The sequence below is a fragment of the Actinia tenebrosa genome, unplaced genomic scaffold, assembly GCF_029948245.1.
Source record: "Actinia tenebrosa isolate PJP-AT-01 unplaced genomic scaffold, QUT_ActTen_1.0 PGA_scaffold0__85_contigs__length_37466705, whole genome shotgun sequence".
NCBI lineage: Eukaryota > Metazoa > Cnidaria > Anthozoa > Actiniaria > Actiniidae > Actinia > Actinia tenebrosa.
The window spans coordinates 35402687-35428552 of NW_028292569.1; the positions used below are offsets into that span (position 1 = coordinate 35402687).

General features: G+C 38.8%; 3 protein-coding genes across 4 annotated transcripts; 1 reads left to right on the forward strand and 2 right to left on the reverse strand.

Annotated features, from left to right (window-relative positions):
• The first annotated feature begins 4 nt into the window (after positions 1 to 4).
• LOC116299823 (counting factor 60) lies at positions 5 to 16670 on the forward strand. Its single transcript, XM_089025565.1, has 9 exons — positions 5 to 213; positions 2403 to 2548; positions 2866 to 3036; positions 3540 to 3559; positions 4280 to 4398; positions 4908 to 5038; positions 5219 to 5421; positions 14426 to 14492; positions 15485 to 16670. Exons 1-9 carry the CDS (start codon positions 50 to 52, stop codon positions 15808 to 15810), a joined length of 1347 nt encoding a protein of 448 aa, XP_088881691.1. The 5' UTR covers positions 5 to 49; the 3' UTR covers positions 15811 to 16670.
• On the reverse strand, positions 7574 to 11180 carry LOC148914170 (uncharacterized). The gene is made up of 3 exons (XM_089025965.1): positions 10141 to 11180; positions 8684 to 9686; positions 7574 to 8496 (listed from the first exon to the last, which is right to left on the reverse strand). The coding sequence occupies exons 1-3, from the start codon at positions 11143 to 11145 to the stop codon at positions 7574 to 7576; spliced, it is 2931 nt and encodes a 976-aa protein (XP_088882091.1). The 5' UTR covers positions 11146 to 11180.
• On the reverse strand, positions 16632 to 24929 carry LOC116303434 (uncharacterized). Of its 2 annotated transcripts, XM_031712961.2 has the most exons (15): positions 24773 to 24929; positions 24186 to 24251; positions 23237 to 23272; positions 22758 to 22847; positions 21975 to 22466; positions 21667 to 21702; positions 21322 to 21339; positions 21212 to 21229; positions 20889 to 21026; positions 20316 to 20572; positions 19847 to 20009; positions 19138 to 19318; positions 18710 to 18930; positions 18245 to 18379; positions 16632 to 17741 (listed from the first exon to the last, which is right to left on the reverse strand). In XM_031712961.2, the coding sequence occupies exons 1-15, from the start codon at positions 24825 to 24827 to the stop codon at positions 17485 to 17487; spliced, it is 2163 nt and encodes a 720-aa protein (XP_031568821.2). In that variant the 5' UTR covers positions 24828 to 24929; the 3' UTR covers positions 16632 to 17484. The 2 variants fall into 2 exon arrangements, with proteins under 2 accessions (XP_031568821.2, XP_031568822.2); XM_031712962.2 differs by lacking the exon at positions 24186 to 24251 and having other exon boundaries at positions 24773 to 24926.
• Between the last annotated feature and the right edge of the window lie 937 nt (positions 24930 to 25866).

Consider the following 25866-nt stretch of genomic DNA (forward strand, 5'->3'; position numbering starts at 1 on the left):
TAGAATTGTCTTATCTGGGTTTCCTGTGTATTCAGTTGTGAATGACAAGATGGAGGATATCAAAGTTCTTGCAGCGCTTTCTTTGGCCTGTTTGCTGTCTTTTGCTTCTTGTTTGCCTGAATATTGTGGCAGAGATGCTGATAGCGACCACGAGCCCAATGTAGTGCCAAAAGTAGCAGGGTTTGACTTGAAGCAAGTCAGTGTCGTCATCAGGTGAGTTTGTGGAGAAAAATTCTCTTACAGAAATATTCTTGAGACCTCGTGGTCATAAAATAAAGGTTTTAATCACATCTATAGATTAAAACTCGTGGTATACTTTAAACATAACGATAAGAGCTTGATTTATTTAGTTTGCATATTAAGTTTGCGGAAATTCAAAATCTTTTATTTTTACCTATTGACTCGAGACACGAGATTAAATCTTAAAAACGTGCAATTTTTCACAACATTTTAAAGTTTTTATTTTTACTATCTACGAAGCAATTTCTGATAGAATAAAAGAACTGGAGCAAATAAGCAAATAGCTTTATAAGAAACTAATAAAGGACAGACCATTAGACAATTGAGGGGGAGTTTGCGTAAAAATATCGCGTAAGCACTTGACCTACGGAAAAAATATCGAAACCTCTTTCAGAAAAGAAATATCGAGCAGACACACACAAAATACTTGCATCGGTTGCTACAAAAAATTAATATTATGCAACAAATTGCTGCAACCTCCATTGGTCCATCTCTAAGTTAACTTTTATTGCAACACACTTAAATGTAAACTGAAATTCCTTTACTTTCGTGACCCATTCGTTTTTAGTTTTAGTTTCTAGAAATTTAAGCTTACTTTCAGGTTGTTTCCTCCAGAAGAAAGTTTCATGTAGTAAAATTTTCTTTTCTAAAAATATTCTTACCCTATTAAATACAAAAGGACCACACCCACCCCTCCAAGGGATATAAGTTAGAGTTAATTACCGAGAACGGAGGCAATAAGCCATATACATCCCGAGGGCTGCAGGCCCGAGGCATGCATAGGCTTATTGCCGACGTTCGAGGTAATTAAGTATTTTATTTATCAATTGAGAAGGTTTTCTATCAAATGTTGCTCATTATAAATGCGAACGGTCTATATATAGTTATTAACCAGGTTAATAACTATATATTGACCTCGCATTTATAATGAGGGCTATAACAAAAATAAAACCTCGTGAATAACAAAGAAAACCGTGTCAATTGAGAAATGAGGCCCCGTCCACACTATGCCGGATAAATTTTAATCCGCAGCTTTCACACTGAAACCAAAGTAAAAGTTTTCCGTCCATACATGAAAAGGAATGAAATGTTTGGTCCACACTAGTCCACTCAGAGACAGCAAAAATGCTTCATTGCACATCTAAGCATGTGCATCAAGCTGAAATTGAGCCTGCGGTGAATTTTTAGCCTTCCCACCATGTTCCCATGACAATCATGACGTCATCTTATTTGAAAAGGTTCGGATACAAAATGTTCTCCATCCACACTAATACGGCTAGCCGGCGTTTTCAAATTGTTCCACTCTGGAGACTGTATTCGAAAAAATTTGTTTTCGGTGAAGAATTGTTCCAGATTCGCCCAGACTAGTGTGGACGGTAGGCCTAACCAAATAGATAGAAATTCTGATTCAAATTTATCTGGCATAGTGTGGACGGGGCCTAAAAAATCATTTTTCATGGGACTTAACCACACACAATAGCCACGTTTACTCATGCAAATAAAAAACCTTTCTTACATCCACATAAATTTATTCTCAATCACTTGAATGATGTCACTTGTTTTGATATCTATCGTTAAAACCAACTTCAGGCTTCCTCGTGAAAGAGGCCGATAGAGACCATCCCTATTTAAGACGTGTCTTCTCATGTACAACTGTTAAACAAAGAAATGATACTCTAGGGAATGGCTAGGGGTCTGAAACTGAGGGGGCAAAAATTTGACAATCGCTTTCCTGCATTCCAGTTTGCTGTGTTTTCAATGGTGTGGAATAAATATGTTATACAATGCTTTCAAGTGTACACCATGGAATTTCCCATGCCACACATGAGCCAAGTTTATTGTCAATGGTGTGTGATGAATGTGTGTTGAAAAAATAGAAAATGTGCGCGTGTGCTGTGTGCAGTTATAAAGCACATGGGGGTTGGCAGAACACAAGAGTATTCTGTCAATCCCCAAGTGCTTTATAGCTGCAAACAGTACTATAAGCAAGTTTTTTATTTCTTTTACAAAATACGAATTACAAAAACCGTTGTTTGGATAGGAATGACGCAACGGGAAGTGCGCGCGTGTGCTGTGTGCTCTCATAAAGCAAGCTGTCTCAACCAATCAGAACGGACATTTACAACAGTTTTTTTTATAATGATATATAATTTGTGTGGCAGACATGGAGACCGTACAAGGGCAGGGTATTCAGGACCATGTTGGGATAACGACGAGGCTGTGTGGGATTGCCTACTGACATCTTCGTCTCTACCAGCAATTAAACATGATCAACACTTTCAAACTATTGACAGGGTCTACAGGAAAGGTATTAATCAGCAAATGTTAATGCTATAATTTTTTGTTCGTTTCTTTTTCATTCATTCATTTTTATTATTCATTCGTTCGTTCATTTATTTTTCTGTAGCTCAAGGTGTTATTTGTGACAGGGGGTGCACTCTGTAGGCCGATTCACATGGTACAGTAGTAATTGAGATTGGCAGGACTTAAGCTCGGGCTGCATTGGTGAGAGGCGGCGCATTAGCAGTGCACGCCCCCGGTGCTTCCTTGGATGTACCTACTTTGTCTCAAAGTCAATCCTGCACACAAGTTTTCTAACTTGCAATTATTTGATTTTTTTGGCAGTTTACATGGAGGATCATGAGCCAATGCAGGGAGACTGTGCTCTGGGTGTCCTGACATTCAAAGGCTACAAGCAACAAGAATTGAATGGCCAAACATTAAGAAACCTGTACGTCAAATCTGGTTTCCTGAAACAGAACTACTCATACACTGATATATATGTCAGAAGTGATGGTAAGAAGATTTGATTTGAAATGAACATTTGGATCTGGTATTTAGGCCAACTCACTCAAAATTGCTGAAGCTTGAATTTTTTTAAATAATGAGATTTTTTACGGGCAGTTTTGGGCGTAGGAGTCAAAGGCTTGAATCACACACTACTTTCATATATCACAGCCAGCAGATCAAGTTTGATTTTAGGGGGTTGGCTGTCACATGAGAGAGATATAGTAACCCAGTATATAGCTTCCATAAGCAATAAATCTATATTTTAAATCATGATAATGGGAGTCAATGTCGAGTCCCCCTATCCAGAGACTAATGTTTCCTATAGGTATACAGTTGGACACACTTCACATTTACTACCACTACATTTAATGTGTGCAGACACGAAACTCTCAACTCACATGATGCTTCAATTGAATTCATGCAAAATGACCCTCCAAGTCCAGTCCACTATTAGGAATTAGACTTTTTAAAGTACTCATGATGTTTATCGTATTTGTTTGATTTCACAGATGAATCCAGAACTATGCAGGTATTAAATAAGACACCCCTTTATTTTAAAGCATATTTAACATAAAGGCTTTTTGAAGTGGAACTGATCAAATTGAAGGCCTCTATTTTAGAGTCTCTGAATGAGATAGGAAAGCCATTTTTTGTGGTCATCCACGTCAAAGCGAAGGTCTTTAAAACCATTTGCAGATATCTTTAGAGCATAAGCAGCACCTAATACTCAAATGTTTTAAGACCCTGAGTGTTAGGCAGACCAAGGACTGAACAAAACAAACAAACATAACAAGCAAACATCTTTATTTGGCACTCCTTGGATTGATATACAATAAAATTTATAAAATAATAATGTATAAATAGATGGGCGCCAGCCATTTAGAAATAGCAGAGCTAGTCAAGCTAAATGGCTGAAACAACTGAACCAATGACCTCCAGCTTAATAGTCCAGAGCCTAACCAACTCAGCGAACTGGAAGGCAGTAATTCTGCTGCCTGTCTATTAGAGATATCTTTCACAAACTTTTTCAACTACTATTTCTAATAGAAGTTCTTTTGTTATGTGCTTGCCATCAATATTTAGAGGGGGCTAGCACGTTAATCATCCCATTGAAATATAAAGAAAAACCTTTAGCCAGTGATTATTAGACCCTTAAAGATTATTCCATTAAAGTTTCGGCCGAATTAGATTTCGGAAGATTTACATGCTATCCCCCTCTAAGCACAGTCTTATATATTGTGTTCTTTAGTCTGCTCAATCTCTGATGCTGGGGATGTATCCACCATCCACTATCATGTCTGATAGGACCCATGTACTGGATATCAATACAAGAGACCAGACGTTTGATAATATTGAACCAAATGCAAGGTCAGTGACAACACCACAGGGTGCCCAGTCTAAGCTGTGTCTATATTTTCTGTTAAAGATGAATGTGTTGCTTGTGAATAGCCTACCTCCGAGATATGCTTCGCTTGTCACACACAAAGGTTTCAGTATGAGGCTATGTGCTAAAGTAAATTTATTCTTACCGCCTGTCACAAATGTCTGAGCATTTAGCACGTAGAATCATACTGAAACCTTTGTGTGTGACAAGCGAAGCATATCTCGGAAGTGGGCTATTGTGCCGATCATGAATCCCCCTCCCCCTCTGCCTCCCTCCCCCCCCCCCACACACACACACTTGAAATCTCATGGAAGGGTTGACAAGGGTCTGAGAAGAGAATTTTGTCTAGTTCCAGAAAATATCCAAATCCAGGTTCTTATTGTCATGAGAATAAACTCATTTATTTATTAAATAAATTTATTATTTATTTCTATAAACGTATTTATTTATTATTTATATATAATATTATCTATAAATATTTATTTATTTTTAGACTTTGTCCCAAGTTGTCAGAGTACAACCGTGATTTCCTGAAATCACCGGAATGGCAAAACCATTACAATTCTGTAGTGAAACCTCTTCTTGAGGAAGTACGCAAAGCTATTGGTGTGAACAGGTCCCTAAGTGAGTCATAAACTAGATAAGTAATCTTTTTTATTCCTCATTTCCCATTTTTTTCCTGTAATAAAGTAATGGACAACCTCAATAATGCGGTTGACTATGTCCATGCTGCCTGTTCTTCCCATTTTTTATATCTTTATTTCTCGTTTCCCATTTTCTTAAATTTTTCTTTCTGTAATAAAGCAATGGAAAATCTTCAAGATTTGGTTGACTGTGTCCACACTCACCAATGCCATGGGTATGAAATTCCACCAGGAATAACGGATAGTTTGTTCCAGCGCATGGTCAATGAAGTGCTATACTTCTGGAACTCTCAGTACAGATATCCATCTATACAGCAGTTTGCTAAAGCTGGTATCGGGTTCCTGGTGAATGACATGTGGCAGGTAAGAATAGACCAATCACAGCTATGCTTGAGTGTCCACCCAAACAATGGGTAGTTTTCCCAATGGAATACAGAATGTCAGACCAACAAACTCAAATTCATAAGATTTTTAGTAGTTATAGATATTTTTGTTAATAATGGTTAATGGTTAACCAAAGGAAAATGGTAAGAGCATCGGTCTGTTGTGCTGGAGGTCGTGGTTCAAGCCTCGGCCGGACCAACACTCAGGGTCTTAAAATAACTGAGGAGAAGGTGCTGCCTTTGTAATTGCATCAAATGGTTAGTCTTCTCAGACAAGGACTTAAAACCATAGGCCCTGTCTCCCAACCCTTCATAACCAAAAGTAAATGAGGGACATAAAAGAACCTGTTGAATTATTCGTGTAAGAGTAGGTGATTGTCTCCCAGTTCAACAGCCTATCCCAATTTGGAGGCATAACACTAATTTACTAATTTCACTCATGATTGTAAGCTGCACGGCTGCTAATAGTGCCTTAATATGCAGCCCGTAAAGTCCTCCACTGCTCATTAATGTAAAGCGCATTGAGACAATGTGAAATGTGCTATAGAAGAACCCCATTATTATTATTATTATAAAAAATACTCTCAAATTTGAGGGAGATACTTAAGAGCAATTGTCTGTAAGCGTCGGCTGGGCCATGAAGGATAGAAAAATCGAAAATTTTCAAAACTCATTCGAAGAATACCCTCAAAGCCCTTATCACAAAAATATAACTTTTAGTTTCATCCGATCTTTTTTTGGCGAGTTATCGAGCATTTTATGATTTGACGTTCATCGACCGATTTTAACGGCTCGAGAAGGCCGATTTTAAACAGCTCTATACGACAACTAAACAAATACGAAACTTAGTCAATGCTTGTTTTCTCAATAAAGAATTATGTCTTCGAAGTATTCCAGTCGCTTTATCAAGTATTTCGAAAACTGGAATTTTTTCGGGTTTTCTTTACTTACCCCTCTTTCGACCAACTTTGCCGTAGTCAAAAATTCACATAATTCAAACCCCAAAAAACCCAATTGGTACATGGACTAGCCGGTTGGTTGTATACTCGACAGATAGACTGATATTTCGGCTACAAATTTGTGAAATAAAATTCTTGGGCACTCGAAATTGGAATTTTTAAGAGCGTCGAACGTTTACCCTACTTTCGTAAATATCGTGACCCTTTAACCTTATACATTAACAACACGAAGTCAACAACTTGTCTTTCAAAAATTGCGAACTTAAAAATTTACCGAACAATTTATTGCTTGTAATAAAAAACTAATACATTAGATCATATCTCAAAGTTTTGAAGGGTTTTCGAAGCCAAAAAATTCTGTTATTTTTTTAGGCCAATTCAAACACGATGACATGAACTTCAATCCGGTAAATAAACAAGCATAACAGAAAATAAACTAGCAAAAGCTTTTTACCAAGTTAAAAATGGCCTAAAAGGAGTTGTTAATCAGAAGTCAATAACTAAATCCAGCTAGAAATACCAGATCGCATCAGCGGCTGAAGAATAAGGATTACATCGAATTAATATGAGCAATCTCTGTCTCACTTCTCGAGCTCTATTGTCGGGAAGTCGGACGATCGCAGACGTCGATTACTTTATAATTAATGTCAAAGTGATTCCGACCAAGGGTAAAAGGTTTTTTTTGTAAAAAGAAAAACCCATAAATTCAAGAATAATGTATAAATTAATGACTGGATATTTGAAAACCACAAATAGCCGAGAGTATTGGAAAGTTCGGGCAAAGTTTAAACTCATTTTGAAACAAAAAACTCGCAAGACATCAGCTTAACTGGTTCGGACGGGGCGGCACAACGCAACCGCCTGTCATTCATAACCACAAAAGTTCTCCAATGAGGGTTCATTGCATTTGGTTGTTTTATTGAACTTTGGGGGCTGCGCAACCCCCACCCCCACTCCACACACACAATTCCCATTTTGTTCTTGTCTTCTGTCCTTACTTATTTTCCGAAGATGCTCAGATAAAAATTGTATAAGGGAGATAGTACGTCGTTCAAGTGCCGAAAGGAATGTGCTGAATGCAAGAACTGACTGGAAGAACAATTTTGACCATCAAGAGAGACCATCGCATTTTTCTCATTTAGGGGCCGTTGCATCTCGGTAGACTCGGCACCTCTAGATCCGTCCCTGGCATGCACAAGACTCTACCAGTTCCTTGATCAGATTGATATAAGGCGCTTTACGACGAACTTGGATATGGTCGACCGCAAGATCAAAATGCCCACAGACAGAACGCAACACTGAGACACCTAGGTGTGTAAGCTTTTTCGTTGAATATAAAGAGCAAATATTCAAGGTGTCGTAGACGATCGGGTGGTTTAGCTGGACTTCTTGCAGGATATGTTCACGTGTTTTGTGATAACTGTCTTCATCTTCTGCTGCTAACTCATCATCATCGTCATCAGCTCGATCTGGTGTATCCATTCCGCCTTGGCGCGCTTTTTTCGACATTCTTGAAAAATATGATTTAATCTGCTGAGCAGTTAGGAACTCATCAATGTTGAAAAGGCGCTTGCCTTCGGAATCCCGAGTAAAGCGCATATCTTTTGCTACTGCTGCAGGATCGGCCTTGTTTCCTGTTTCCTCGCCGATTTTAAACTTGTCATCTAAATAACATGTTTGTTTTTCATTGAAACGGTTGGCCTTTTTTGAGGTCTTCAGGGCCCAACCAAGTGCTAGCACAGCTCCACCCTCGCTTTCTTTTTGCAATACTGTGGGGTTGATATTGAGGTTTGCACTGGTGCCTTCGATAAGTTTTGACGTATACAGGACTTTAGCCTTGTCCATCAGTGTTTCCCTTTCAGGAGCTAGATGGCATTTTCCATAGCTCATATGTTTTTCAAGACCAAAATAGCGCTGATATTCGCTGGTACAGCCTGCGTTGGGACATGTGAAGAGATTATTTCCTTGATCTTCAGGCTCAGAATCTTGGGAGTTCACAGTCTGGGAAGGCTTTTCTGCTTTTTTCTTTGTACTAATATCAACAAAATCTCCTGGTGAAAACTTCTCGGTAAACTGGCAATCATTTAGCTTCAAGGCTAAAACAAAGCAAATATGTTTAATTGTAATGATGAACGAATATATGAGAAGATATTTCATTGTTTATGGTTTTGACATTTCGGCCATCAAGCTATGGCCATGCATCATCAGAATTCGACTGATCGTAATATTGCAGCAACAACTTACTACTTTGATCAATCATAGATATCACGGTTATTACATTACCTTCACAAAACTTTTTACTTGAAATCTGCTTCCCTATTCCGATATCGTATGCTCTCCATGCCGTTATACCCTTCTTTGTATATTCGAAATTGTTCAAGAAACTCACTCCATCCCACTTGGGGCCAACGCCGTCAATATCCGGTGGAACTTTCGCGTCGATAACCGCTACCCTGACACCACGTATGCCGCCATTAGAAAGGATGGCCTCTCGGAACTCTTCTGGCGTGTTAACATCATGACCCTCATTAATGTATCTTCGAACGTGTGCTTTAATTACTGCCGCCTTCCTATCACACGCTCCTTTACCGCCTTGCGGGTCACTAAAATCAACTCTTGCAACACCTATTCCTGTATGAGCTTTCATTTGTTGGCAGCTGGACAGCATGAGGGAGCTGTGACAACATGCACCATTGTCTTGGCGCAAAAAGACTTTGGATAATTCAGGATGCTCAGTTTTCAATGTTCTTAGAGTATGATCAAGCATGCGCACAACAGAAACACTGTCTTGGGAGCAGCTTTTGGCGATGTGGATGAATGCTTGTTGTTTTATAATCCCTCCTACTTTGGTGACAACTACGCTAATATGCCACGAGATTCCTCGTTTTCCATACCAATCGGCCTGGGTTTCCCTGTATCGTTGAGGAAGAAATTTCATCGCCCAGTCTTGAGTTAAAAAGATAGAGTTTTCATCAAGGCTCGTGTCTAGGATAAAAGTACGACTCATATCTTGCCTGATACTTCTGAGCTGATGGCATTTCCAGGCCTGGATGGCTTGCGTAGCTTGACCATACAGATACATCAAATCATCACGCTCATCATTTGACAACTCAATTTCCTTCAAGACTTTCTTTGTTTCTTCTAGGGCACTTTGTATTGCTTCGCACTGCTGACAGAATTCATCATGGACATGTGAGCAAGTCGACTCTAAATTGTTATTCTTACTGTCACCTAGGGCGTATACCATGCAGTGATCGGCGACTCGGGAGTCCTTTGAAATGTGAACCTAAAAGAAGACATTAAATTCATTAAACATCATTTTTACAATCAAGAACATAAAAAGGACTAGCCACATCATTGATATCATACAAATCAGGGGCGGATCCAGGAATTTGTTCAGGGAGGGGTGCTGCGCACAAAGTTAACCCAGGGAGTGGTGCACCCCTTAAAATCAAAGGGAAAAAACATTATTTTGTATTGGTTATCTTCGAAGTATAGGGGCACAAAGTCGAACCAGGGAGGGGTGCGCACCCCCTGCACCCTTCCCCTGGATCCGCCACTGCAAATACAAACTGTTTGCATCTCATTAGATATTATATATTGTATATGGTTTATAACCAAACGACAGGATGCATTTTTCGCGTGCTGTCATTGGTTTAAAGCGCAACATTTACACAAGACGGAATCAGAAGGTATCCCAGAACGGGTTTATTTACAATTTTGTTTTATTAAAGGATTACCTTATAGTCCGTCTTCAGGTACTGTTTACCTTCTTTCAGATCCTTCTTTAACAACATCAGTTTTTTCCTATCAACACCACTCTTCGCCTCTACTCTGTCAAGCAAGCCATAGAGATCATCAAAGGCTTTAGCCCCTTCAGCTGAAAAATAATCAAGACCTTGCAATGACCTCCGGACTGTTGCACTGCAGCATGACAATATGCGTAGCATGGTAGATGATCCAAACGGTTTGAAATTCGACTCCTGACAATACTGTTGATATTGTTGTACGATTCTTTGAGGGATGATTGTACGAATGACATTTGGAGTCTCGAGGATCTCTCCGGACGAAAGGTGTAAGTATCTCTGTCCAAATGGAAGGTCTTGAATTACGTGTGAGCTGGTAATAAAGGATAGAAAATGATCGAGTTGATCCATGTTGACACGCATTCTTGGACTTTTGTCTAAAGGTAAGGGAACGCCCCGTCCATATTTTAGTCTATGCATTCTTGCTATTTTGAACCTGTACTCAGTGAGTCCTGGTATGTACTGTCGAAGTCCTTCTAGGGTCGTTAAATCCGCCATGATTGACAAGATTTGTCTCCTTGTATCACATGTGGAGGCGTTTCTGTATGTTTCAGCAAGGGCGTCTAGGTATTTGTTGTCATCACTCTCTATGTTGAGAAGTTGTTCAACAGCTCGAGACGCTTTGAGTGCGTCCCACAGCAAACCAGGTTCTCCAGGAGCAATGACATTGAGGACAGCCACAACTGCATCTTTTGTCTTGATGATGCGATCTTGTTTGGCTCTTGAAGTGATATTACCAAAATTATTTTTAGAAGGCCCAACTGATGGTAGATCGCAAGAAGACAGGAATTCATTTAGTTTCCTTCTTCGGACAGCAAGGGATGCTGTGTTCAAACAAGCATCACTTGATGTACTAGACGCTAGCGATTCATGACTGCTACCAGCAACACTAGAGGAAGGGCTTGATGTAGGTTCGTCCAACAAATTCGCCAATGACATGTTCTTGAAGACTGCGCATAATTCTTTAAAATCATTTTCCTAGTTAAAAAGAAAAAATGACGTCATCTGCAATGTAAGACAAATCTTATTGGAAATGCAGGTTATAATTATTGCACTATTCAGTTGAAACCCCCATTCCTGACATGTGAGGAATTCAACATTCAGCTAGTTTAAATTTCCAGCCCTATCCCAGATACAAGCGGGAAAAGAATTTTGTTTGACATTTTTAAAGTTGATGCTGTTAAAGTGGCAAAACTGTTGCAGTACGCTTTTAGTGTCCCTTGTCTCCGTGCATTCACGTTGTTAAATGCGAGTCAAGGCCCTGGTAACGCCGGGTTAATCCCCCGCCCTGTCCGGGGACCGGAGGTTTTAATCTATCGACCAGTGAATCAACGAAGTCTGTACCTCCGTGTTTTCCATTTCTGATATTTGATCACTTTGAGATTCTTCTTCCTGAAAGGCAGTGTCTTGTTCTTGACGCTCAGATTGTTCTTCCAGTTTCTTGCATTGGTACGACAACCTCATATCCTCAACCTTACGCAATCTTTCTCTACATCTTTGGCAAATTGCTAAGAACAGTGTGCAAGAAAATAATTAGATTTGTGTTTTTGTGTTTTTTTGTTTCTGTGTGTGAGTGTGTGGGGGGAGGGGGGGGGGGGAGTAGCATCAAAAACTGTGTACTATTTCTTGGTTTATCCTCGTCATCATGTACGTCCACAACTCAGATTGGGTGGGTGGGAGATTGTTTACTCCACGTTTGTAGACCCACCAAAAATGTGTAATAAATAAAGACTTACGTGAGCCAACTGGTATCAGTATTTTTGTAAACTTGAAAAGGCGTTTGGATTGTTCCACGGTAATGCCTCGATCACCTTTTGGGGGTTGAGTTCCATGACCCGACCAGTCAATGGGACATGCGCAACTTTTCTTGTTACAGCGCCATCTTACACCAAATTGGTCACGATGCCTGGGACATACATTGTATCCAATAGAGAGTTCTTCCGTTTTGTCAAAAACACCTTGAGATCGAAATCAAATGCACGAAACATTAATTCTAGTAGGAAATATCTATGAGAAATCGTTTCTCATGCAAGCGCTCGATGTTTTGAGTTCTTACCTGCTCGAGCTAATAGAAGTTTTGATTCAGTGTCCAAAGCCGAATCTGACACGGCAAACAACTTCAGATGGTTCCTGATGTCTCTATTACATTGGCTTACTATCACACATTCTGCATTGCCAGGATTAAAAGTACTCGAACCACAATCACCACCAACGAGTGTCGAATAGCTACAAGCTGCCATGTTTCTGGAGAGCGCTGGCCGGTCTGCACGATTATCACAAATGACAGGTTGCGCTGCGCCGTCCCGTCGGAACCAGTTTTAAAGCTGATGTCTTGCGAGTTTTTTGTTTCAAAATGAGTTTAAACTTTGCCCGAACTTTCCAATACTCTCGGCTATTTGTGGTTTTCAAATATCCAGTCATTAATTTATACATTATTCTTGAATTTATGGGTTTTTCTTTTTACAAAAAAAACCTTTTACCCTTGGTCGGAATCACTTTGACATTAATTATAAAGTAATCGACGTCTGCGATCGTCCGACTTCCCGACAATAGAGCTCGAGAAGTGAGACAGAGATTGCTCATATTAATTCGATGTAATCCTTATTCTTCAGCCGCTGATGCGATCTGGTATTTCTAGCTGGATTTAGTTATTGACTTCTGATTAACAACTCCTTTTAGGCCATTTTTAACTTGGTAAAAAGCTTTTGCTAGTTTATTTTGTTATGCTTGTTTATTTACCGGATTGAAGTTCATGTCATCGTGTTTGAATTGGCCTAAAAAAATAACAGAATTTTTTGGCTTCGAAAACCCTTCAAAACTTTGAGATATGATCTAATGTATTAGTTTTTTATTACAAGCAATAAATTGTTCGGTAAATTTTTAAGTTCGCAATTTTTGAAAGACAAGTTGTTGACTTCGTGTTGTTAATGTATAAGGTTAAAGGGTCACGATATTTACGAAAGTAGGGTAAACGTTCGACGCTCTTAAAAATTCCAATTTCGAGTGCCCAAGAATTTTATTTCACAAATTTGTAGCCGAAATATCAGTCCATCTGTCGAGTATACAACCAACCGGCTAGTCCATGTACCAATTGGGTTTTTTGGGGTTTGAATTATGTGAATTTTTGACTACGGCAAAGTTGGTCGAAAGAGGGGTAAGTAAAGAAAACCCGAAAAAATTCCAGTTTTCGAAATACTTGATAAAGCGACTGGAATACTTCGAAGACATAATTCTTTATTGAGAAAACAAGCATTGACTAAGTTTCGTATTTGTTTAGTTGTCGTATAGAGCTGTTTAAAATCGGCCTTCTCGAGCCGTTAAAATCGGTCGATGAACGTCAAATCATAAAATGCTCGATAACTCGCCAAAAAAAGATCGGATGAAACTAAAAGTTATATTTTTGTGATAAGGGCTTTGAGGGTATTCTTCGAATGAGTTTTGAAAATTTTCGATTTTTCTATCCTTCATGGCCCAGCCGACGCTTACAGACAATTGCTCTTAACAAATTCTGTTCACAAATGATGCCTAGTTCAGGAGGGCTTACCATTTCAACTAATCTACCGTTGGAAATTTGATAGATGAGACGGTAAGCCGTGTGGGATGGGCTTGGAAATCATATAAGAACATGCGTAATAGGTAAATTATGAGCCTTGTATGAAACAACTGAAGAAGAGGGCCAATGGGCCTTTCACAATTTCAAGTCGCGTAAAAAATGTGCCAGCTCAACTAGAAACATTGGACTGATGTTTCGGCCTGTATTGGGCCTTGTCAGCACGGTGTATCTAGTGAGCTGCTAGAATCCCACAAAAAGATAGTACATGAGAGATGAGGCGGTAAGCCGTGTGGGATGGGATCGGAAATCATATAAGAACATGTATAATAGGTAAATTACGAGCCTTGTATGAAATTTGGAAATTTGTTTGCTTAAGGTAAAAAAGAGCACTAATCTTTTTCTTCCCAAAAATGGTACACACCTCTACCGAAAGAACTGAAAAGAGCGGGAAAACTGGATTGCCGCAATTGGAAGGCTGAGTTTTCCAGATCTTTCCGATCGGAATGACACATACCATTTGTTTCCAACCGGAATTTCCTGAGACCCCAGAGGTGTGGTTAGTGTATCATCCCTATGCCTCCCTTGATTCTCTAATTCGAAATGGCATTTTGAGATTTTCTAATTTTTGATATTCATTTTCTTTCATAATCAATCTTGTTCCTCAAGGCTATGCAGAAGATAATGGAAGGAAAAGGAAAGAAATTTCTTCTCTATTCTGGTCATGACTTAACTTGTAAGTTTTAATATTTTTACTTCCATGTCACAATCCCATTCATTACCATTTTGTTACATGTAATTCCCATTTTTTTCATTCACTTGATTTTTCTCGTTACATCCCTCCTCTAAACTATATTACTCATTACTCTTATCCTTCCTTTCACCTTCTATTCTCGCACTACTGATGATAATAATAACTTTATTGACAATAATAATTAACTAATAATTCATTATAATATGAGACGTGATAAGAATATTGCTATAATTATAAAACAAAAAAGAAAAGATTATGAATATAAAATAACAAATCTATATAATATATACTTATTTATCTATAAAAACATATTCGTAAAATAAATTAATAGCTCAAAACACGAGTCCAGCTCTTCACACTGATATAATACTATATTAAAACTACTTGCACTACTTGCTTCTCCTCTCCTTTTCCCTTACTTTATTTCTTTCCATGCTTTTTCCATTCCATTATATTTTTATTTTCTCGTCTACTACTACACTAGAAGAAAGAAACCATTTATAGCCTCAACAAAAATTTAGGTTTGGTACTTTTAGGGTAAAACGCACAAATTCTGCATTGAGATGTTTTATGCAATTCACAATCCAGTTGAATGATATCCAGTCCATTGCATTAATAATTATACAGCTTCTCATTAATCCCATATAGCTAACTGGCCAATTATTTTCTTAATTGGACAGGTCTTTTCGATATGGGATTAATTAGGCAGCTATATAATTAATAGGTAATGGGATTTCATGCTCCCCCATCAAGAAATAATTAGAATCGAAAAATTCCTCTGACTGCCAAATTGGAAGTCCTCGGAATTTTCCTCGTCCAATTATTTCTTAATTGGACAGCATGAAGTCCTATTACATATACCAATTCATGGTTCTGGATTTCCCAAAATTTAAAATCTCTTCAAAGGTAGCATGAATCAAAGATCTATTCAACCAACGTCCAGTCCGATATATTTTTGTATATTATTTTAACAGTGGGAACTCTCCTGATGGCGTTCAACATTTCTGAAGGAAAATGGCCACCTTATGCCTCAATGTTTAGACTTGAGCTCTACCAGAACACTGCTGCTGCTCAACAAAACAGCAAACAACAGGAATCATTCGCAGTCAAGGTCATCTACAATGACCAAGAACGCAAGCTGCCATTTTGTGATGCTTCTCCTTGTAGTATGGCACAGTTTGAGAAGTATGTCAACAGTATTATCCCCAAGGATCCTGAGACAGAGTGTAAAGTGAGCGACCCTGAGGTACTCCGACATCCCTTGAAACTCCTCCGTCACATGATGTATGAGTGGATGTGATCATGTGATCTGTCCAAGGTAACCATGTGATAGATTAGTGATCAACAGTATGTCAATGCTGCTGCTTTTATAGCAGTGATCATGTGATCAAGTTTAAATTGTTAATGTTAAAGATGTAGATTTTTTGTGCTAAAGCTGATAAGATAAAAATGCTTAGCTGCTGCTTATAATTGGTTAATATTTTTCTGACCTTCAATATAACAGAGATGAATAGGTTATGTGGAAATCATTTAAAAAACCGACCTTTGTTAAGTGCCCATCTATGATTGGTTAAAAGCTTCTACATGATTTATGATTGGTTAAAAAACTTTTACAAGGTTTATGATTGGTTAGAGGCTTTTACAAGGTTTATGATTGGTTAAAAGTTTCAAGGTTTGTGATTGGTTAGAAGGTTATACGAGGTTTGTGATTGGCAAAAAAGCCTTTGCAAGGTCCATGATTGGTTCAGATGAATTCAAAAGCAGATTAAACATATGTATTTCAACCCAAAAGAAACACACATGATAAACAGCTTACAATACTTCATAAAGCTACTTTTTAAGCTGCTTATAATAATTAATGCTAAGCTTCTGGAATAAATAAATCGCATCACGTGATCAATTCGTATGACGTATTCACTAATCACAGAATAATAAAGACAGTGTAGACACTAAACTTGTAGTTTAAAATCTAAGATTAGACCAGATAAAGGAATGATTTTTCGTTAATGGTAGTACAGAGGCTACTAAAATTCTCATTAAAAAGTCCAACTTTTTCTTTTAGATTTTAAATCTATAAAAATAAATTTGTAATACGCAATACGCAATACGAAAAAACACACGCCATTTTTCAATAAAGTTTATTAAATTCAATAAAGAATACATGGCTTGTCTTTCAATAAACACGAAACAAATTTTTCCAAAATTAAGTATGTTACCATTGCTCAGCTCAGCAAGTGTTGGCTATTTTGTGGTACAGTCTAAAACACTGAAGAAAATAACTTCTTTGAATACTACGCCTATTAGAGAAAAAACTTGTTTAAAAGCAACTTGAACGGTGAAGAAATTAAAAATATACAGAAAGTGAGAGAGAACTTATCTGTCGATCATTGCGTCTGTGAAAACTTCTTCCAAGAATTTTTATTTATGAGGTCGTTTTTTTTTCGTGCGGCCGCCATGTTGAATGATGGTCTGCACCGACCTCAGAATTAGAATTTTGCGCAAAACAGAATTTTTTTCAAATCGAGGTTTACGACGTAACAAAAATTGAATTCTTCCTTATTGTCTGTTTTCTGACTCGTCTCCATGTCGAGGCGGACTTATTAGTGACGTCATACCCATGATGCCTTTCATGTTTAGTTTGCTTGCCTATTGCCTGGTATTCGCTACCTTTGCTTCAAGGTGAGCTTTAAAAGTATCTAAAATAATTTTCAGTTTGTTTGAAAGAAATCATGAGTACGATGCACAAGCTTTACAACCATCCATTTTTTTACAAAGAACGATGCTTTTTAGTCCTAGGAAAAGCCAGTTTTTTGGCATCTTTTCGTATTTTGTCGTTAAACGTCATTTGTAACAATATTATATTTAACATTCTAAAGCTCCTTTCACAACCATCGATATCAAACAGAGTTTTATAAATCAACCCTATGACGTCATCTACGTCATGTCAGGTCCATTTTGATTGGCTGGGATAATTTTAGTGTTTTAGATCAAAGAAGGTATCGTCGACTGTCTCGATTTCTTCCTTGCGGTGTGGTTTGGCGGGAACAGTGCTGGCTGATCGCTCTGATGTTGAGCCAGAGTCATCTTCATCTTCATCCTCGTCTTCCTCCTCTTCTTGTGTTTTGTCATGTTTCTGTTTCTTGAACGTAGCTTTGACTGCTTTCCTGACGTTATTCTTGATCTCTTTGATAGCATCTTCAGAACTTTGTTCATCTGATCCTGATGCGACTCCTGAAATAATTGTCATCACAAAATATTAATTCTCATTGTTATATAATTTAAAGAGATCATTCCAACCTACTGTTAAAAATTGTAGTTAGTCACGTGACGCAAAAATATTTTTGAGGTCACATGACCTGTAGTGATGTTTTGAGTAAACTAGCTTGTGGTTAGTCACGTGATCCAAGATAACTTGGCCATCGGTCACATGACCTGGAGTGATGCATTGTGGCTAGTCACGTGATCCAAGATAACTTGGCTATGGGTCACATGACCTGGAGTGATGTATTGTGGCTAGTCACGTGATCCAAGATAACTTTGTTATGGGTCACATGACCTGAAGTGATGTATTGTGGCTAGTCACGACACAAAATAACTTGGTTATGGGTCACATGACATGTAGCAATGTTTTGAAAAAACTCGATTGTGGTTAGACACATGACTCAAGATTAATATTACAATGGTCACATGACCTGAAGTGGTGTTTTGAGAAAAATAGATTGTGGCTGAGATACCTGAAACGTCTTCATCATCTTCCTCATCCTCATCCTCTTGTTTTGCTTTAATTTTGTGTGATTTTTTAGAGACTCTAGCATGATGATAATGACCCTTCTTCTCCATATCTTCTTCTTCTTCTTCCTCTGGTGCTTCTACAAACAAAATAACAAATACCCGTTTATATCGTATTAACCATGTATTAAGATCCATGTCCCCCGCCTGGCTGTGAATAAAGAGGGACGCGTACTACTCGAGGAATCTTTATAAACCATAGCCAGACTTTCGTATACCGATGTGTTGGTCTATTTACATGGGGAAATTCTTACAATTCTGTGAAAAGCTTGTCAAACTCACTTGATTTACATCTCATAAAAGTACCTCTACACTTTTAGGAATGGCGCTGTAGTGGATGTTTCATTTTATTGACTTGGCTATGAATACAGCTCGTTGCATTCTTACAATCCCTTTCATCCACTACTTACTCAATTTCATCTTGCAGACAGAGTAGAACTTATTATCACAGTGGAATGGTCTCCATTCTCCGGTCCTGGATGCAGCCACACAGTTCTGCTTTGAGTTCAAGTACTCATCCTGCTCATAGTAGCTCTCGTCACCAGCCCAGGATTTGAAAGTCATTGAGGTGCCGTCACTCCATTCGAAGTTGCTCTGGTTCTTACGATCGTTCAGCCCAATCCAGGTGAATCTGTAGGAACGAAATAAATTGAATTTATCAAGTTTGAATTGCCATTGGGTAAAGTGCGCTCCAACCCAAGGGCGGAAAGGTGGGAATGAATTGGTTAGCTCGCCACCCCCTTTTGCATTTGGAAGATAACAAGTATAAAGGATAAGGTAAAACCTAAAAAAGGTCAAATGCACATGCTGTATAGGAAGTTATGCAAGCCCAACATACCCGCAAAGTCTTAGTTCGTTATTAATGAACATGTTTTCTCCAGGACTGCCAATACTCAGCAGATCAGCTCCATAAGAGGCGCATTTGTCACGTGCCTGTTGCCATGACAGGAATTCAGCGGTTGTCTTGAGGCAGTAGACTTCATCATTAGCTTCCATTCGGCGCCAGTAGGTTGGGCAGTCTGTTGAAAGGAATGGGTTGAACCCTTAAACAACCTCTGATCTGATCTAATTCAGGGCACGGGTAACTCAGGTTAAACCCTTAATTAACCTCTTGGCTGACTATAAGTCAGGGAACGGCTGACTCACTGATCAAACCCTGGAACAACCTCTAGGCTGATATAGATCGGTTAACTCCCAGATAGAATTGGAATTTAGCATGTTAGGTGTAGCGGAGGGATGAAAGCTGTAGAACCCGGAGAACTACGCCCCTCGAATCATGGGAGAGACCCATCAAACTCTACTGACATGTGATGCTGGGACCAGGAATCAAACCCAATTTAGACCCAGGAGAAAAACTCTTGAATCAAGGGAGAGACCTAACAAACTCTACTGGCATGTGATATCGAGTCCACGAATCGATCCCTCGTCTCTGACTTCTGGGGTCTTGAGACCCCAGAAGTGAGAGACGAGTATGCTACCATTACCCCATCCTTGATTTCCCAAAATCGATACTTAAAAATATATGGTTACAAATAGTATTTTCTTACCTACAGTAGTGTAACGTTTGTTTTCCTTTTTGTTTGGGTTGTCCATTGAGAATACCTTGTAATAATTATTTTCATAGAAATCAGAAGCCTCTAATAACATCTTGGTTGAAGTGGCGTTCTTCTCATTATTCTGGTGCATGATTCTTACAGCTTCAACTACAACCTTAAAAGTCAAAAATAATTCCAATTTTAATGTGACGTTTTGACATTGATTCCAGGTCTCCGCTGAGGACGTTCGTTAGGATGCAGTTACCCTTCAAAATGGCTTCCGTCTTTTTGTGTGAGAATAAAGTTTTCACAAACTTAATATCAGTTCTCGGAGGAAATTTGTTTGGGCATGGTTACTTTTCAAAATGGCTTCCGCTCTTATGAGTGAGAAGCCTCGGAGGAAATTTACTTGGGTGTGGTTACTTTTCAAAACGACTTCTGTTCTTTGTTTGTTTTCTCTATGTTAGAAATATTTCATTACCGGTTGTTCGAACTCGATGCCAATGTAATCCATACCAGGGAAGCGCTCATACCATCCTTCAGGCAACCAGTAAGTCTTCTCGTCACCATCAAAAGCGTTGCCGGCCAAGTACCCTGGGTAGCTTGTACTGGCGTAGGCCTTTGCTGGGTTGACTTTGATTGGCTTCTTGGCATGTTTGTCAGAGAAGAACTCTATCTCTTTGACGATCCATGAGCGAGGGAGAATGGCATAGTTCACTATGCGCCAGAATCTGTGACCTAAAGTAAGACACCGAACAAATTATGTACGTGTCAATTCAATGAGAACTACTACGGATCTAAATGCTCATTCTCTGTACGAAGTAATGGGTTTAGGAAAGGCGAATATAAAGGCCACTTGCAGTAACAGGTCACGTGACCCCTCTTGAAGTCGATCAGTTGTGTCAAACTGAACACCAGAAATGAAAAAAAGCACCTTGATATTGGCAAGGAGGTGAAGTTTCAGTTCATAATATTGACTTAAGGACAAATGGCATTTAATGAATGTAAAACGTGTAAAATTGAATATTTTATAAAACATGGTTGATTGTCTTACCAACGCTGACAGAGGAGTCGCACCACGAGCAAGAGCGTTTGCAGTAGTTGTACATAAAGTGATGGTTCTCTTCGCAGAAACAAGGGTTATTTGCCTTAAGACAGAAGTTATTGGCTCTTGTGTCATCCAAACAGGCACCTGGAACATTAACAAAACGTTTTTTAACATTTTGGGCACTTCATGATTTGGGCACTTCATGATTTGGGTACTTCAGGATATGGGTACTTCAGGATTTGGGTACTTCAGGATTTATGTACTTCAGGATTTGGGTACTTCAGGATTTGGACTTCGCTGAAGACACGTGTTCTTCGCAGTATTCTTACCTTTTGTCTGTTTTTGGGCTGCAAAAGAAATCAAAGGAGCAAGATTAGTCTGGAGACTTCCTAAAATGCAACATGACGTCTCTTCAATTGTAGGTTATTTATATACTTACGTTTTCCCTTGAGAAGATCTGAAACGGGAACGAATACAAACGTATGTGAGTTGTTTTTTGAAGGAACAGTTAGAATAATTAATTGTGATGTTATTTGACAATTATTAGAAAATTCTTTACCAATCCTGAATTGTTGCGAGATTTGCATAAGAAGGTATACCATCATGGACTATCAAGGACTGGATTGTTTTGAAATTTCTCTACATTTACATTAAAAACACAATTATTTCTCATAAACGCTTAAGAAGAGTGAAATGTAAATGCTCGTAAAAATAAAAAACTTTCGGATGCCTCGGTTATTTCAATTTTTTGGGGGGAGAAGAGGGTAGGAATGAGATAACGTACCTGAGAATGCCACGGTTGATGTAGCTGCTTTAGCAACTAAAGAAAATAACCAATGATAGTATTATTAGTAATTGATTATTATTGGGATTTCTTGATTGACGTGGGAATATAATCACATATAGACGTGACAGCTATGTACATCAAAACTTGAAGAGAGAATCTCTTGTTAACTGTAAACCAACTAGGCCGCCATGAAGAACGTGCGACAACATGGTACTAAATCTCTCTTAAGGATGATTGCGACTAAATATATTTTCTTAAACTTTACGTAGACATTGTCACTGGCACATAGATGAATGTGTTCATACCTGCAGCAGCGAGAGTGGTAGTGGCATACGCTGGTGCTGGTGCTGGGGCAGGAGAAGGAGCAGCAGCATAGTATGCTGTAGATGGAGCTGGTGCAGGAGCCGGTGCAGGGGGATTGACGTAAAAGGAAGAGGAATATGATGAGCTCTGGGAATAAGGTGATGGGAAGTCGGACCTGGCGCTGCTTGCTGCTGGTGCAGGTGCTGGAGATGGTGCTGCTGGGGCTGGGGCTGGTGCTTGTGCAGGAGCAGGGTAATGATAGGCAGCAGCGGGGGCTGGTGATGGTGCTGCAACAGGTGCAGGTGATGCTGCCGGTGCAGGAGATACAGCTGGTGCTGGAGCAGGAGCTGGTGTTGCAGGAGCTGGTGCTGCAGGTGCAGGAGCCGGTGCCGCTGGAGCTGGTGCAGGTGCTGCCGGGGCTGGGGCTGCTGGTGGTGATGACACAGCTGCTCGTTGAGATGCAGTGTATGTATTCGATGAAGGAGCAGAGTAAGCTGTCGAGGAAGCGTAGGCGGAAAAAAATAAGACGAGAAGAAATCTTTTTAAATTGATATGATGTTCAAAGAAACACATTTCCAAGATGGCGTCTATTTCCAATTCGTCCCCTAAACAGTCCCATATGCACTGCAATGCCAACTCGGCCCAGTTTTTTCCTCGACCTCAGAATGGCTAATAAGGAAACAAGTGGTCTTATCGTCTAACAAGATCAATTACAAAGCTTATTCATCCAGTTGTGTCTTTATAGCCTACTGACTCGCAAGCGATCAATCCACCACTTGACCTACCTGCTGTATTATAGTTATTAGTAGCAGCAGCAGCGGGTAGCGTGTTTTTTGTTGCTGCAGGATATTGTTGTTGTTGATAACCCGAATATGCTGTAAAAGAACAAAGACAAGAACTAACGATCAGTACAAATTGAAATACCGAGTCATAGATTCATGACCTTCAAATTTTAGAGATACCCTTAAACAACCTCTAAGCTCATCAAAGTCAGGGCACGGCTACCCTCAAACATCCTCTGGGTTGATTAAAGTCAGGGCACCGCTTACTCAAAGATTGAACCCTTAAACATCCTCTGGGTTGGTCAAAGTCAAGGCACGGGTAACTCACAGATCGAACCTTGAAAAAAATTCTGGGGTGATCAAAGTCGGAATGTTTTGGAGATCGTAACATCGTTTAAACCACGTGCAATCTAGGAACCAATTAGTGAATTGGTTCGCGCGGAATGCTATTTGTCTTGTCGAGTTTTGCAAACTTATCTTACCTGGTTGAGCTATGGCGTCTCTTTTTTCATCGTGAGCTTTAACATAGAAAATAGAATATTACAAAAATTAGTCACCTAAGAAAACGATTGTAAAAAAATATCGAAGACTTTAGTCGACTGTTAGTCTCGTTTGAGTCAGTACTGAGAATCATTTTCATTTCCTAATGTCAGCTTTTAACGTTACCACATTAGCGCTAGTTTTGGTTAGTTTCTTAATTAAACATTTCTGAATATTTCTTTCGCCATTTTTCATCTTGATCAATTTACATTCCTAAGTCTTCTTGTTTTTTTATGAACTTTTTCAGACATCATTTATGACGAGAATTTTCTTTTTTTAAGTTAAAGTATTTAATAGAACTTAACATGTCAATTTTTTGAGTTTAACTGTTTGTTTTTTTTTTGGGTGTCTTTTAAAAATTTAGCTACAAAACAGGCCTCTTAACTTGTTTTCGTTCACGTAATTATGTTTTGCTAATAATACCGCTCCATAAAATAACTCCAAATGCCTTCATCTTTTTATAAAACCAAATTTTGCCTTTTAAAAATCTTTAATTACGTCTTTTTACCGTTGAATTTCTCTATAAAAGTCACATGTTTGACCAGGAAAACCAGTTCAAAACATCCTGTTAGCTCCGCCATTTTGGTTTGCACTGGTGCCTGCCACAACACAGAAAAATTCAACAACTGAAAATCAATATTTTCAGGCTATCTTTTATCCGTTTTCAAATCTCCTGCCTTAAAATCTCAGTTGATTTATTCGTAAAAAGAATTTCATAGTCGAGAATCGGCTAAGAACTTAGCGAAGACAAAAAAAGAAAAGGAAAATTTTGACTAAAGCAAAGTCGTAAGAATACATTAATCTTTGATGGCGGTCGAGCAAGCAGTGGTATTAGCTCATATACTGATTTTAAGGCCCCAATTTCGCCCATCGAATAACGGAATCACTTACTTTCATCTATCCATTGAGCGTGCGATTTGTGCGATTTATGACTATGCTGCTTCTTCTTCGCATGGCCTAGCAGAGAACGTTACCACAATAAAATTTTCCCATTCTTAACAATGAAAAATAACAAATAAATCAAAGTTCGCGACTATCCCTCGAGCAGGACATTTTCCTCTCTCCGAGGCGTAGCAAGATAATTGAATTAATTGAAAAATGTCATTTTGAAGAATAGCCCAATTCTATTCCAATTTCAAGTAATTTTTAACTGATTCAGTAAGAGTGATAGAGAAAGCTTCAACAATGGGAAAAATTGTGAACTTTCAAAAAAAAATTACTTTTGATGATATCTGAAATTTCTATGAGGAAGCCGTATAGAATATTTTACTGTTACTTTGGTTAGCATTTGATTAGTTAGAGCATTAATTGTAGCATTATTTTTAACGTAATGTCGTTGGAAAGAGTTGTCAGTTTTAAGTGTGTCGAGTAAGATGAAACTTGAAAATGAAAAGATTTATTGGGAGTGAAGTCCTTCGACTTTTTCCCCGGTATTTTAAGCATTTTGGCTCCCTCCAAAACATCCAAACCACACTTACCTTTAGCGTGTATACAAAGACACAAAGCTAACAGTAAAAATACGGCTTTCCACATTTTGAATTTTGTAGTATAAGACCGCGTCTTGGTCTCTTGTTCTCTAGAGAATCGCGCGGAGCCCGTTGATTGCGAACAAAGGCTGAGACGGACTAATGAATAAGTAATAACCGTAAGAACACAATGACATGTACCTGAGTGAATCAATAAACAAACGGTCTTATTGGGATTGAGAGGTCATTGGCAATTAATCCCCTGCGTGGAGTAGCCTGGATCTGGGAGTTCTCGTTATGTATGTTACTGAACTTGGACATGATCTAACGATGAATGAGCCCAAACAACATACTACAAGAATGAAGAAACCGCTATATCAGCGCGCTCTTGACGCTCACACAATCTTGATTTTCTAATATAGGCAGTATGAAAGATTATAAAAAAGGAGAGGAAATGTAAGAGACATGCCTGCGAACAATAGCATCTTTACTCCAGTTTGCGTACCTTTGTAGCGAAACTAAAGTCTTGCGTCAATTATAAAACACTTATTAAGCAGCTCTGCTCCCCCTAACTACCATACTAGCTTCATTCTTCAACTTTGATCATTCTTTCCTCGACAGTTTTCACTTCTTATCATCATTTTAAAATTTCAACCATCTTGTGTTTCAGATTTAGTATCTCCTTTTATTTTATTTCCGTCCGAATTTTATTTCATTTCCAAAGCCCATCAAGCTATGGAGAGTTCTCTTTTGATCAAGTCACTTATTTGCAGAAAATAGGTGCTTCAAAGCAAAGGCAACCGACATCAAACTCCACAAGCAAGTTTCATTTTCAGGTCAAAGTTAATGACTTAAATGTTGGGAGGTAGTATTTGCAGGATATATGGCTAGATATGCAGTATATTTTGCTATTCTACTCTAGAAATATAAGATTTGAAGCCCAATCCAATCCAATCCACGCCACCCCTCTCCGTCCATTTACGTGTTATTACCAGGGTTCATGAGCACCAGTTGTTTTAGTAAAACGTACGATGACATCCAACTGGTGACAGCAAGAGTGTCAGGTGACTAGGCACCAGTCCTCTGCTAACGTTGCCATGGAGAAC